This window comes from Brienomyrus brachyistius, chromosome 3, assembly GCF_023856365.1.
Source record: "Brienomyrus brachyistius isolate T26 chromosome 3, BBRACH_0.4, whole genome shotgun sequence".
NCBI classification, from domain to species: domain Eukaryota; kingdom Metazoa; phylum Chordata; class Actinopteri; order Osteoglossiformes; family Mormyridae; genus Brienomyrus; species Brienomyrus brachyistius.
Window position 1 is genome coordinate 34,070,673 of NC_064535.1, and position 15,020 is coordinate 34,085,692.

General features: G+C 46.5%; 1 protein-coding gene across 21 annotated transcripts in view; it reads right to left on the minus strand.

Moving 5' to 3' along the window:
* Positions 1-3,549: 3,549 nt before the first annotated feature.
* Positions 3,550-15,020, minus strand: part of LOC125738026 (protein piccolo-like) — a 52,806-nt gene continuing 41,335 nt past the window's right edge. For all 21 annotated transcript variants that reach the window (XM_049006500.1, XM_049006493.1, XM_049006488.1 and 18 more), the window contains 9 exons: positions 14,483-14,576; positions 13,859-13,930; positions 13,406-13,583; positions 11,194-11,379; positions 9,855-9,993; positions 9,425-9,495; positions 7,667-7,801; positions 7,322-7,467; positions 3,550-6,965 (listed from right to left, as the gene is read on the minus strand). In XM_049006500.1, coding sequence (XP_048862457.1) covers positions 6,822-6,965; positions 7,322-7,467; positions 7,667-7,801; positions 9,425-9,495; positions 9,855-9,993; positions 11,194-11,379; positions 13,406-13,583; positions 13,859-13,930; positions 14,483-14,576 — 1,165 coding nt within the window. In that variant the 3' untranslated portion in view covers positions 3,550-6,821. The remainder of the gene's footprint in view (positions 6,966-7,321; positions 7,468-7,666; positions 7,802-9,424; positions 9,496-9,854; positions 9,994-11,193; positions 11,380-13,405; positions 13,584-13,858; positions 13,931-14,482; positions 14,577-15,020) is intronic.

The following is a 15,020-nucleotide window of genomic DNA, read 5'->3' on the forward strand; positions in this document are numbered from 1 at the left end:
CAGCAGGATACATTTCATTCACTAGAAAGGAATGATGGTTGGTTAGCTTTTTGTTTAGACATCACACAGTACAGTATGTAGTGTGGGATGATTTGCGCAAAGAAGGAAACTGTTCATAAACTGAGGAACTTTGCACGGTAATATAATGTGTAGTGGGTCTGTAGTTCAGAAACCAGCTTCCTCTTCGGATATTTGTCGCCCCCTACTTCCTGCAGATGGTACTAGCATTCTAACAGGCACATTGAAAACAATTTTGGCTCCAGAGGAAAGAGGGTCAGTGGTCAATTGATATTTAAGACATGAGCTTAAACAACATGGCCTGCTAATAGTGACAACTTCCTCCTGTGCCCTTCACAGACATTTTGCTCTTATGACTGTGTTTCCCAATTCTGCCATTAAATAAAAGATTCATTTCAAGTGCCACAGCACAGCAAAGGACGCTTCATCATGTAATCCCTTTACAGGAATGAAGTTTCTTTACCGAGCTCATTTTACTTCATTCTTCTGCTTTGTTCATCACAGCGCTGAAAAATGTATTTGCACAATATATCAACAGCCGGCTGATACGTTGCAGTGTTAACTTACCTTCATGGTACCGTCACATAGCAACGCTAACAATCCTGTAGCCACACATTGTAATGTCCGTCAGTACTTTTCTAGAATATCAAGAAGACACACACTAGTCATATTACACATAAGATAAAGATAAACTTCATTAATCAATGTGGATGGAAATTTCTTTGTCTAGCAGCACAGAAAGAAAAGGATAACGTAAGTAAGAAGACAATAAATTTGTAAGGAAAAAATTGTAATAAAATATGCAAATATAGTAAAAAATAAAAATAATAAGAGAATTGTGCAAAACGACATATTGTGTTCCTTGGGCTCCCGTTTCCTGTCCACAACATAATTTTTTTTTTTGTCGGCCAATTCCACCTGGTACGACCTCTGGCCGCTACTCCCGCCGCACAGCAGCGTAGCGTGCGAACTCCCAGCATCCTAGTTCTTTGTACTTGCGTATACCCTTAAAATGATGTCGAATAACGACTTACGAACATTTCAAGTAACGAACGGGCGTTCGGAACGTATCTCGTTCGCCAGTAGAGGAGAGTCTGTATAATGCTAAATGGCTGTTGTGCAAATCTAACACATACATCGCATCTAACGCTGGAACAGATAGTCCCCGACATCAAAGAGATCAGTCGTTATGAAGGACGCAGAGTGTGATGTTCCGGACTGTGGCACCAATATGTGCCTGTGTGGCTGGGCTGGTTTGGAGGGTAGTTCCCCCCCCCCCCCCCAGAGTGCTGTGTGGACAGACCTGATCAGCGAGGACCGAGACCCTGTCAGGCATGGGGTCCACACAGACCTCGGATGAAGTCTAACCGCGATGAGGGAACTTCTTTCTGTTTTGATGTTGATACTCTGATATTCCAGAACTAGACACTCACATGGAACTCGGAGAGCATGCATTGTATTTCACTCCAATCATGACAATTTAATTACATATTTAACTATGTGTTTCACAGTAAGTACTCACAATTACAGTAATTAAGACAATTTAATTACACATGTGGCAAGCCGGCTAATTCATTTACTATCCTGATATGACAAGTTCCTATGTCATGAACATCGGACAACCATTAATTATAATGTTGTGCTCAGCACCTGTGGCATGACATGTCACAGTTTTACATTTACTCAGCACAGTTTATTTCCCTGGGGGGAGTCATGTTTTTCCATGATGGGGGAGTCCTGAACCTAAAACCTCACAAGCACCTCTGGATAACTGGAAATGAGAGAGGGTCACATGACTCACTGGCTGCCGCTGTTACCGTGGCATCCATGCCGCGTCCACGGCAACACTTAAAGCTATGGATTCCCACAGAACCGACAAGATGGGGACATCATGACTTCCCAGCATGCTTTGATGTCGACTGATAGAAGCTATTGAAGGTTGTCCATGCCTATTGCCATGGACACCGAGCAGAATGTAACAGTGTGGAATGGGAGATGGCATAAGTAGCAGCATCCTTCATTCCACTGTCTCCTTTCCCCCCATGCAACTGTCCCCTACCTAGCAACTGTGGTACAAGCATTTCATTGTGCTCCTCGCAACACATGCGGCAATAAAACCTCAACGCTGACGTCACAAAGAGCAGGACAAAACACAGCAGGTGTAGCGGATGAAAGCCGGTGGTGGCACTACAATGGCACCGTGATCCACACACACACACAGACACACACAGACACACACAGACACACACACAGACACACACACAGACACACACAGACACACACAGACACACACACAGACACACACACACAGACACAGACAGACACACACACACATACACACACACAGACACACACACACACACACGTTGGTGTACCTAGCTAAATGGAAACCTTCTATGTGGAAAACTCTAATCCTAACAAGACCCCTACCCAGCCCCCTAACCTTAACCAGAAGTAACCAAATATAATACAAGGCTTTTTAGTTTTATGATCGCAGTCACACATTTTTTATGAAACTGAATTTTCCCTAATGGGGACTGACAAAATGTTCCCACAGTGTTAAAATAACAGGATTTTATCATCCAGGTGGGGGCTCCGCATTGCCCCCATGCATACACACAGACATAAGCACTTAACACTTTACTAAACCTCTCTGGGAAAAGCACCCCCCTACCCCCCACGGTTTCCAACCCCTATCCCATCATTCCCAGTTTGCACTGGAACCAGCAGCCTGAGCAAGCCCAAGAGCTTTTGAAGCAGCGACCAATCGGAACTGAGCTCATCATGGCCGACTTGGCTGAAGGCCGCAACCACTAAATACTCCTGGACACTAGGTAACAACAACTGGAGCAATTATTTTTGCCCAACTATTTTGGGATTACCTAAAAAATGTGTGAAATAGGCCTAGGAACCCAGCAGAGCAGGTAAGGTCTATTTGTTTTATAGGTGCACTGCGCATCAATCTGAAGTTTAGGTAATTCTTCCTGGTAATTAATTACCAAGCTAGTCGCGTGTTGCAGCACACTTCAGATTATATTTATGGAACTTCAATACAAACCGAGGTTGGTAACATAAGACGGATACGTACGTAAATGCCGTATTCTAGAATCGCGTGCCTCCGGTGCGTCCGAAAGGATAGCTCTTTATTTTCTTACCCAAGATCTCCACCTTGTGGCCATTTCAATAGTGCAGCTTTCAACCTGAAGGCATTCCTCAGCATTCTGCAGTAGAGTCGGCTGCCAAAACCTCCGTATTTATTTCGTATGGATGTGAAGTTAAACAGCAATGCCCTTAGAGTGTTGGTGTGGTTACACTGTGCTGTCAGTCAATGTCTGTTTTATGGCAATAGGAAGCATTTATACATTTACTGACCGAGCAGTCTTCTCATCCAATCCAGGGTTTATCGCTCATTCCGCCTCTTAGTCAATGTGCACTTTCTGGGTTTCATTCTGGACTAAACAGAACAACGATAAAGTAACGGAGCTGTGCATAACAACACTAAATCTTTTAAATGACCGGCAAACTGCAAAATGTATTTAATATATATTTATTATTTAGACTCATGGGAAACAGCTGTTTTTACAGCACAATTTGCATAAAATCTCAATACATCCTGTGGACAACCACATAACCGTGACTTCAAAGTGTCTCATAACCATTTTACATCTAGTGAAAACCCAGACAAATTTTACAGGCATGTACAGTGAGAATACTGCTTTACATACATGTACACTTTACATACATGTGGTTTTTCTCCCCATTCATTCTGTTTTGTTTTACATATAAGCAAAAATACTAACAAACCATCAAGGACACATGCAATATCGAGCGCGCGGACACAAGCTGATGGCGGTGTCACTGTCCTGGGCGTCGATGTCTAGACCTTCCTGGGTTGAGATTTTACACTCATTTTAGCCAAAATGCGGGGTTATCGCTTCGCTCCATGGGCGACCACGTAGATCAGTAAAAAATATTTGCTTTGAAATGAGTTTTCACATTCACATGCTCAATGGCAGACCAAATAAATAATAAAATGTCCTCTGGTATAAAAACAATGCAAGGTATTTACAGGGTTACATGTAGGAACCATTTTCCTCACAGTTATATAATTATTATTGTCATTTTTTTGTTCACTAGTAAACATTGGAACAACAACAGGAATGGACGTATGGAAACGTGAGGGAACATTGGAACCGGACCAACATATTCAGCGCATATACATCTGAAAAGGAACGCTTGGTGATTTTTCACATTTTCACGATCATGATCACAAACGTTTTATGGGTCATGTGGAGGGACTCGCTGCCTAATTATGCTTAAATGTATTACGAGACGGAAAGCCGCTTCCCGTGAGGTGAGTGATATGTCTGCAAAGGAAGGATCATGCATGTCACACGTGTGACTGCGTCACCTCAGCAGCCAAATGGAACAACGGAAGTGAAATGTGGAAAAGGTGGGAATACAGAACGGAAAGCGCACTTCACGCAAACCCAGCAAGAATGTAAAAAACGGAAATATTACAATAAGCACTTCTGTTCAAATAATATAGAACCATTTCATATATATTATTTAATGATATATAGTTATATATATATAGTTATATATACGCATGTGCTGTTTTTAGTTGTTAAGAAAAGGCATCGTTGCCATGTTGCATAGAAGGGTCGCAAAATACGCCAATAGAACCCATGGATTTGGTTTTAAAATAAGATTGGCACACGCAAAATCAGACGCTCGGCCATAAGACGATTTACCACTAGCAAAATAACAAAAGAACAAAAACTGACGGTCACTGTCTGGAAGGTGCAGGTATCCCAGGATACGACGGTGACGTTTCACGGTAACTGACAGGAAGGAAATCGTACACAGGCAAATATGTCGAGGGTCGTGTGTCGGGAGGGTTCCGGGAGCCCCCAGACGGGATTCATCTCGGGATCAAGCAGGGCGACCACCGGAGAGGACATTATTAAATAGACTTTTTTTTTTTTTTAACAGCAATTAACAATCACAGACTATGATACAATTAACACCACCTCCTTCGAAATGTACACACATAACCATCCACCATGGGAGCAAAACACATCCAGTAAGACGCCGCCCTGGGATTCCTTGGGTCAGCGCCAGCGACCTCAAGGGCCGCTAAGCAGTGTTGCCAGGTCCGGCAAAACTCTCCAGCCCAAGGTTGGCTTAAAATCCGCCCAACGGAAGCTGAAACTAGCCCAATATCTGAAATTCAAGTATACTGTATTTCAAAGAAATAAACCAGTATTTTGCATGCTGATGACATTCAAATGTTCGACATTTTAAAACCACAGTTAAACACAATGATGTCACATAGACACACTCTCTTTTCCAGCTGGCTTTCAGTTTAGACTTTCAATTCGAGACTAATCTGCACACGCATTTACATGTATGTGCATTAGGGAATAAGATTGCTTGCATGAGAACCAACACATGAGAGTCACAGCAGACGCGTGAGAGTCATGGCAGATGCGTGAGAGTCACGGCAGACGCGTGAGAGTCACGGCAGACGCGTGAGAGTCACAGCAGATACGTGAGAGTCACGGCAGACGCGTGAGAGTCACGGCAGATGCGTGAGAGTTGGCAGCCCTGCTTTCTGTCTGCGTCCGTCCCTGACTTTCGGTGACTATAGCGATTCACTGTTACTCAGCATTAGGAGCCACTTGCATTGATAATGATTAATTTCTGTTTCCTTTACAGTCCGCTGCCGCAGACATCATGACAGCAGCCCAAGTACCCGCAACCCGCGACCTCCTAATATTTACCCGCAACTGTACTTTCAAAATAGCTCAAGTGGGCGGGAAAACTGCGGACCTGGCAACTCTGCCACTAAGGCAGCTCGCTGTGACGTCACGCACTGCTTCTGCCCACAGCCCGCGTTTCAAAAGAACCTCTTTTCTGGAAAAAAGCTTTTGTAGGAATAGATTAAGTTTTACTGTAGCATCTATCTATTTGGTCGACAGACAAACAGAGCAGTACCTCTCATTCAGTTCAAGGTGCAAATTATCTAAGTGTGACTCATAGTACAATAAGAAATGTAAGATTTTGTGCTTTAAATGTCACATTAAACGAAATTAGAACCAGATGATCCAATCCTACAAGACAGACTGATAGTCTGAACCAGCAAGTCAACCGTCTGTAGGCAAATAGCTACCCAACCACTACCTCTACATGTGCATTCATAATATTCTTGTTAAGTATGTGCCTATCTAAGTTAGCCTGCGAGTCAGACATAACCTTCCCTGGTAATCTATCGCCTCTGTCCAGTATATACATTGTATGAGCCAGGATTATTAGACGGACGATCACTAGAATGAATGGAAGGCGCTCTGCGCACAGGCCGGGCGCAGATGGTGAGACTGGGAGCCCAATGCTGTGAGTAAGGCCAGGGGGAGCACAATGAGAGCACACCGCCTCGTACCCGGGCACCTCGGAGCCAGATGGGCGGGCACCTGCGCACGTGCCCCCTTTAGCCTCAGGCTCCTACTCGGAGCCTGGCATCTGCTAGTATGGTTTCTCGTGCATCCAAAGAAAGACTCATGGCTGGGATGAGATGTGTAGTCTGCTCTGCCTCCATCCATCTACCTCTCTTCCTCCCCCATAACCGCCATCTTTCTTGAGCCTCTGTTTACTCCACACACTCACAGACCAGGAAAGCTGACCGAGATCCCTGCCTCCCCATTACGGTCTGCCCCCACCACAAGGTGCCAGTGCCTCCCAGCAGCTCAGGATCCCTGTCGCTGCCCCTCCCCAGGGGGAACCCTGCCGTGCAGCGGCGACCCCTAGGGGTGGCTCTGGGGGGAGCTGGCCAGAAGTTTGTGCCAGCTAGCACTCCTCTTCTTCAAGTCCACTTTGTCCAGCCAGATGTAGGCCTCTCCCACCAGAGTCTTCTTCACAAACTTACCCCCATTGGACACCAGGAAGAGCTGAAAGAGAGAGGGGGGAATAAGATGAAGCACAGCACAGTAGCACACTGCCCCTATCTGGGCGGCAGTCTACAGTCTTCTGGCCATGATTCCATTCTGTTATAGAGGCTTCAAATCACCAGTAACAATCCTGAATGTTACACCTGGTTATTCTCAGTGTTTATGCTGATGGCACTGTGGGGTTTTTCCCTGTATCCATCCATCCATCCATCCATCCATCCATCCATCCATCAGGGCCGTAGAGGGGGTCCACCCTGGCTGGGATGCCAGGTCATCAGCGTACACATACACACACACTCCCACAGGCACTGTGTAAAAGCAGGGGTTAACACTGGACGCACTTCGCATGGTAGTACCTGGATGGAGTGGCCCGCAGGATTGAGGGTGAAGCGGAATGTCTCGTTGAAGGAGGGCTCGCGGTCATGCCGGCACACCCTTGTCTTCTTCTTGATCACCTTCTTTTGCGTGGCCACGTTGACCACATACAGCTTCACGTACAGATCTGTCTCAGGAGAACCATTGAAAGATAGTGAGACACCTCTGTGCTGACAGACAGGCCCAAAATAGCCGGGAGGACAAGGGCAGATAGAAAAGGCTTCAGAAGATGCTCTCGGCTGTCTATAATGGTGTAAGAATGGCAGGGTGGAGCAGCCCACCATCACTCGTGTGAGCCTGGGAGAACCTCTCGTGGGGACACATGCCTGGGAGATGGTCTGGAGACTTGAATTTGTAGGTGATGTTTCTGCATTGGAGGATCTCCACCACGAGCTGCTCGCCCTCCGTCTTTGTTTCCTTCTTCAGGGCCACCTTGATTTCCCCCATGGCCTGCGTCTTACCTGCCGACAGTGAGGCGGCAGTGAGCTTACGATGACACTCAGTGGGAACATGGGCTTCCGTCCCTGATGTGGCCATTGACCAGGCTGTTTGCGTAAGCTGTCATGCGGAGAAGGACAGGTCCTCCACGGAGACCTTCTGCTCCAGCCTATTGAGGCTCCTGGCTGTTCAAAACGTTTCATGGCAGCTCTTAAATGCATGTTGAGCTGCTTGCAAACCCTCAGAAAAGCACCTTTAAAGTGAATCAAATTTCCTAGGAAAAACACAAAGAGCCCTCGGCGAAAGGGTGCTTTTTGTGGGCAGAACATCAAAGGTTTTGGCTACAACCCCCAACCCCCCCACCTGCAGCGGCATAAACTTATAAACTTGCTGGTGCTGAATTCAGTAATAACTGTCACATTTCACAGACCCAGAAAGTCTGCAAGGCTTCAAACACTGATGACTCAACCTTTCACATTCATGTGAGTCATTCTGGCGAACACTGCATGCGAGAAAACCGGAAATTACAGGAGCATCACTGATCCCAAGTGGTCATCTTTAAAAGAACGGCCAGAGGCAAATGATGCCACTCACCAGAGTGTGACCACAAACTCAGCAGACCCGTGGCTTTCCAGAAGTGATATGTGTGACATCATTGGCCAGCATTATTTTCATCACTATTATAAGGCTTCATTACACTACCACCCCAATAATAATAATAATAATAATAATAATAATAACAATAATAATAATGGATGACTACAGTATGTGAGTCCATGCACTTCCATGCATGATCTGCCTCCACTTGATTGGTAAAATCAAGTTGACCAGATGCTCCTAACGTAGCCACACACTGCATGCTGTATCTGTCACAGACCGCAAGCTGGCTCTCCTGCTGCACACGAGCTCGTACTCCCACATAAGCCCCCCCCCCCCCAACCTCGACCGCCCCAACTGCACATGCCCCCCTCCCCCCCCATGTACACAAATTATTGTCAGGGTTCATTCGAAAAAAGCTTCTCATACAAAGGCAGCAAACTTCTGAATAACAGCACAAATAACTATAAAGCCAACACAGGGGTTATGACCCAGAGGGCAAGTTCCTCAAAATGTCAATATTAACATCAAATGGAGCAAAATACCATCTTAACCATCCAAGACTGAAATGGATCCTATACAAAATCTGTCAGTAGGCCACTAGCCAATTCATGCCTGCTCCTGTCAAACACTAAAAGTGCTGAGCTGAGGACCATCCAATTCGGGCTCCCCCTGTCAGTCACCCAAATGACCTTCCAATTTGTGCTCGTGCCTGTCAATGGCTCACATGACCATCCAATTCATGCTCCCCTTTCAATCATCCAAAGGACCTTCCAATTCGTGCTTGTGCCGGTCAGTCGCCCACAGGACTGACCAATTTGTGGTCCCTCTGTCAATCATCCATAGGACCTTCCAATTCGTGCTTGTGCCGGTCAGTCGCCCACAGGACTGACCAATTCATGCTCATGCCTACCAGTCACCCAGAGTACCATATAATTTGTGTTCGCTCCCGTCAGTGGCCCACAGGACTGTCCAATTATGGAGACACATAGGGGATAAAGGCAGAGCACCCTTCCAGAAGATGCTGACACCATCATCTGCTTACTTACCTATGTTTTCTGCAGACCCCAGGTGGTCAGGTCCCCGCGTGCCATCTGTCCCGTTTGGGATGGTCTTCCCACTGCTCAAAACAGTGGCATGTTAAAGTGCTACCATTTCAGTTACAACCACTTTCATTAACAAAGTGTCATAAACGGTGACTGTGTTTCATCATATTACCGTCATTATCATCATGTAAGTCATCCACACGTATCTGCTTGCAGATGTTTAACTATTTAGAACAGTTCTATGTTAAGATAAGATGAACTTTATTGATACCAGGGGGAGATTCTGGTGCATTCAGCAGAGAGGTGTGTTGAGTGCAGACCAGCAAATGTTTCATGTAGATGGTACCATGTGTTTCATTCTTTTTTTTTTTTTAAACATGGAACCTAGTAACAGTCTGTGTTTATGGGGAAACCTATCGGACGAGGCACTCACATCTGTGGGACCTGGAAGATGGCGCTGTCTACAGCATCGGCACCGTCCTCCTCCTCCAGGTTGAGGTCGGTGGCAGCGAAGGTGCTCACAATGGAGGTGTTCTTCACAGTGCTGCCGGGTGTCCTCTGGCTGGGCCGCACTGTATGGGTGACAGGCACAGCATCAGAAGTGATGGGAGACAGGCACCGTGTCAGGAGCGATAGCTGCCAAGCAACTAAGTTATGAGACACATGATGGGACACAGCTGCAGTGTCAGTAGAGATGACCCCCGAGGCACTGAGTGATGAGGTACGTAATGGGAGACAGGCTCAGCATCAGGAGCAATGACTGGCGAGTCGCTGAGTGAGGAGGCACATGATGGGAAGCAGGCAGAATATAAGGAGCTTTGACCATCAAGTCATTAAGTTCCAAGGCACTTGATGGGAGACACGCACAGTGTCAGGAGCGATGACCGCCTTGTTGCTAAGCAATGAGGCTCGTAATGAGAGACAGGTACAGCGTCAGGAGCAATGACTGCCAAGTTGCTAAGCAACGAGTCGCGTTATAGGAGACAGGCACGTCGTCAGGAGTGGTGACTGGTGAGCAACTAAGTGATGAGGCATGTGTTGGTCACGTTCATGCTGAACGCTGAGCAGCCTACAGCCTCAGTATGAATAACCAGCTCCCTGTCCGGCCTCTGCTCTGAAGTTTCTAAGCGGCTTATTTTTCTAATGTAAATATAGCTTATTATTTGTCCATAAACCTTCAACAATCAACTATAGGACTGATAAAAAATAAATGTAATTAACAAATGAGGACATACTATTTTTTGCTTTTCATGTGATTGAAAGACCCTCAACAGATGCATTCCATAAAGGTACTTTAAACTGGGATGCATTAGATGAATTCCTCAGTCATGCCTAATTAATAAAGAGCAGGGCCGGAATGGAAAGCAGCCTGCTCGGTAGTTTGTGGGGAGAGCATCAGAAGGGTCCGTCTACATAATTATTCTGAGTTTCTGACTGGCGGTGGGCCTGCAGGTACATCCACACTAACAGGGTCCTCTATTTCTGGCCTGGATGCATACTGGGAAATTGGATTATTTAATTTCTGAAGTGTTTTTAGACACACATCAACCACTGATGTTTAAAGCAGCATTTACTGGTCTGTCATACTATCACTATTTCGCAGAATGAAGTTACGTATTTTTTTATTCTCTTGGGGCCGACTGATCACTCAGCCGACAGAGTGGATTTAAACAGACAGCGTCGTGGGCTGGGCAGGGTCACCTGGCGTGCCAGACTCATCAGTCGTAAATGCTGGGATGCCCCCCCCCCCCCCCCCGTGGAAGGGAGTCTACCTGGCTGGGTGCGCAGATGCTGGATGGTCGGGTCGGTGCCCGGCACGGGCTCTTCTGGAAGCGGCTGCCCCACACTGCTCTTGCTCTGGCTGCGGGATGGACCGTGGGAGCGGAGTTGTCCCTCGGAGGAGGACTTTGAGCTGCCGGGGCTGCTGTGGGACTTCTCGATAGTGGGGAGCTGCATGTCTGAGAGAGCAGAGCCGGAGATAATGAGCCACATGGACCTCAAACGGACCTTACAGAGGCTTAATGTGGACTTCATACGGGCCCCACAGGGGATTTGAACGGCACCCTTCTGTTCACAGGCAGTGCCCTAATTTATTACTGTAGTAGGGTGGTGCTGCTACACACCATGATCAGCAACTTGACTCCTGCCTCCCACTCTGTGTGGCATTAGCAGAGGCGGAGATTTCAGGTCCAGAGAATTCAAATCCAGACCAACATTTTGTTTCAACCAATCAGCTGAGTACTCTGAGTGACTCTTTATACTCAAGTGGTTGGTTGAAACAAAATCTTGGTCTGGATTTGAATTCTCTGGACCTGAAATCTCCACCTCTGGGCATTTGCCCCTGTTTACCCCTGGCTCTCTACCACAGTTAAATAACTCAGTGTTTTTACATTGTGGGGTGTGTCCTGTCTGGACTGGCAGTCTGAGTCCTATACTGCTTGGGACAAGGTTTACTCCCATTTACCCTGGTGTACTCCACAGTACTCTGTGCAGATGCCTCACTCCAGCCTGCATTAACGCCACCTCTCGGGTCCCGGGCCTGCCTCCACACTTGAGGGCAGCTCGTTAGCCGCTCCGCTTCCTGCTTGGCTCCCAGTAGCATCCGTTATTCCGGTGGTTACGGGAGCAGTTCTCTCATTTTTCCACTGTTTCCCCACCCACCAGTAGCTATATTTAGAGGAGCCGCGAGCCTCTCTGTCTGGAGAGGAAGCTAAATTTAACTAGCATCTGATTGAAAGAGAAACCCAAGGTCCAGGACAGTACCCTTCAAATTGGGATAAAGAGCAGCCTGCCTCAGTGCTGTCCGGAACATCTCCGAGGAGATCCCTCCTACAGGCTCCAAATTGTTGCCGAATTACTGTGGTATCGTGCAGCAAATCCAAACCCTCCGGAAGCGGACTGTCAGTCAGCAGACTCACGTTACTTTGCACAGTGACGTGGCCGCGGTACCTCAGCCAGTGACAGCCCAGAACACAGGTTCTGTACTATCCAATCCCACATTCTGGGTCTGTCTGTAAGTGTCGATTGTACTGTACCGTTTTGCCGTCTCACAATTTCCTGGCTGTCAGCACTGTGAGTCGATTTCCTCAAATGAGATCAAAACTGCAGGGGACAGTGTGCAGCTCAGTGGGTTAGGACAGGATCTGAAGGTCGCTGGTTCAAATCCCAGGGTTTCATCAGCAATTCATTGTTGGGCCCCTTATAAGTGCTGAAATGGTTTCTGATTTCACAGTAAACCATTGTAAAATTTCTGACGATTAGTATCACTGTTTCAAATTTTAATTGTCATTAAAACCGTGGTTGGTTACCGTGAAGAAAAAAAACACACACATTGAATTCTGTTCAGCATTAATCGAAATTAGCAGCAGTCTCCCAGATGCAGTTTCGCAAGTACAGAATGCATCATGGGCTTGTTTAGTGTCAGTGAATACAGTGTGGAAGGCAGTGAGGTGCTCTGGTGATTTTTAGTGTTAATGCACTACATGGTTTTCATGTGTTGACAGATGTTTAACAATATAAAACTGTTCTATGTTAAGATGAGATGAGATGAACTTTATTGACACCAGGGGGAGATTCTGGTGCATTCAACAGAGAGGTGTGTCAAGTACAGACCAGCAAATACTTCATGTAGATGGCTACGTTATTATTTTAATGTTTATGCAAACATAAAGTGCTGCTACAGTAAGTTTACTTGTGGTTTTCAATATAAAACTTGGTGAAATTATTTCAGTTTGAGTATCTGTACTTTTTGAACATTTTCAGCACATTTTCACAATAGCGTGACAATACTGATAACCAAGATTATTTTGGTCACATTAAATTTTCATATTATTTCATACCTGAGCAAGGCCCTTAACCCCCGTCTCTCCAGGGATAGTCTGACCCTGCTCTTTCAGCTGTACACTGCTATAGCAAACCACACTGGATTTCAGCATAAACTGTAAAATATGGTGTTTCAGGGCAGCCACTGGAGGCATAACGCACCCTTGGACGGATCAGGGAAGACGCCATGGCTCCGGCTCTTGATGACGGAGGTCTTAGACCCCAGTGCGCTCTGGCCTGTGGGAGCCCGGCTGTGGTCGATAACGTCGCCCTGCTCCTTGAGGGCCAGCCACCGGGGAGTGTTATCCAGCTGCACTGTATTCGACAGGTCGATCAGCGCCTGGAGCCACGGGAACAGCGGAGTCACGGCATAAGTGTGCGCATGCATGCAGTGTGCCCTCTGCTGGCCATGAACAGGCGCTACACTGGGGGCCCAAATTGACCAAACCCACCCTAGTGTGTGTGTGTGTGTGTGTGAATGAACAATCAAACACTGCAGTGATATATCCACCGTAATACAGGACTGGGTCAGGCTTTGTTACACGACATACTGCGGAAAAGAACCTTAAGAACATTCTCCTTCAAAGAAAATAGCATGCATGCAGAGGCACTCACTTCACCCAGGAAGTCATTAGAGCCCATGCGATCATAATCCCACACGGTCACTTCCAGGGTCTTCTTTTTCAGCTGTGAGTGAAGACAGCAATGATCACACTAAGCAAGCCGTCAGGCATGAGCACTACCTCTGTGCCCCTGCAGGGGTCGCTGTGTCTGCAGGAGGAACCTTCATCTCCCTAGACTGCAGTTCTGCACTCAGACATCAAATAGATCAAGGGCTAATTAACATGGAAGGCGACACGTGCCTCGCGAGTCAGCGGGGGCGGAACCGCGGAACCGCCTTCCGACTGACCCCCAGCCTGGCCCCGCCCCCATAGCGGGGCCCTAATAAACAAAGCGAACTGGCCAGAGAAGGAATCCACATGGGGTCAGCAGAAAAGCCATACGGTAAACAAAGTTAAGTTTAAGTTAAGACTTGAGGGATGAATCCCACAGAAAACAGACAGACAGCCAGATCTGTACAGTGTATTTACACAGTATATTCAAGGTATATTTAAAGTGAGATTATTGGAGAATGGAGCTGGTTCAGTGCTGCCTCTACATCCCTTAACAATCTGTAGTGACAGTATCTGGCAGACTGATCACCCGCACAACCACTAAAGACAGAACCCCGTAGTTCACCTGTTCCAGGTGGATGTTCTTGTAAATGACCGTCTGATTCCACTCTGGGTTCAGGCTTTTGTTCATAGACTTGCTCCGTCTTTTGTTCTCAGCACTGCAAGAAGAGACAGATAGACAACAGAAATAAATACATGTATGCATGAAAAGACACTTTTTACATGACTTCAGAACCAAGGTAGGTCGGACTTTACTGAGCTGCCAATCATAGGCTGGGTTGATCCAATAGAAGCCAAAATAGGCGGGATTATCCTGAGCTGTCAATCACAGCCAGGGTTTATCCAATAGAAGCCAAAATAGGCGGGATTATCCTGAGCTGTCAATAACAGCCAGGGTTAATCCAATGGAAGCCAAAATAGGCGGGATTATCCTGAACTGTCAGTCATAGCCTTGGTTCATCCAGTAGAAACCAAGAAAGTAATCATTAGTAAGCAGTGTCAAGCAGTCCAAAATGGTATAATATTATATAAAAAAAAAGACACGTCATCGATATATTTTTATCACTGTTGTTATTTTGCTGCCCATAAAGTTTGAAGCCTCT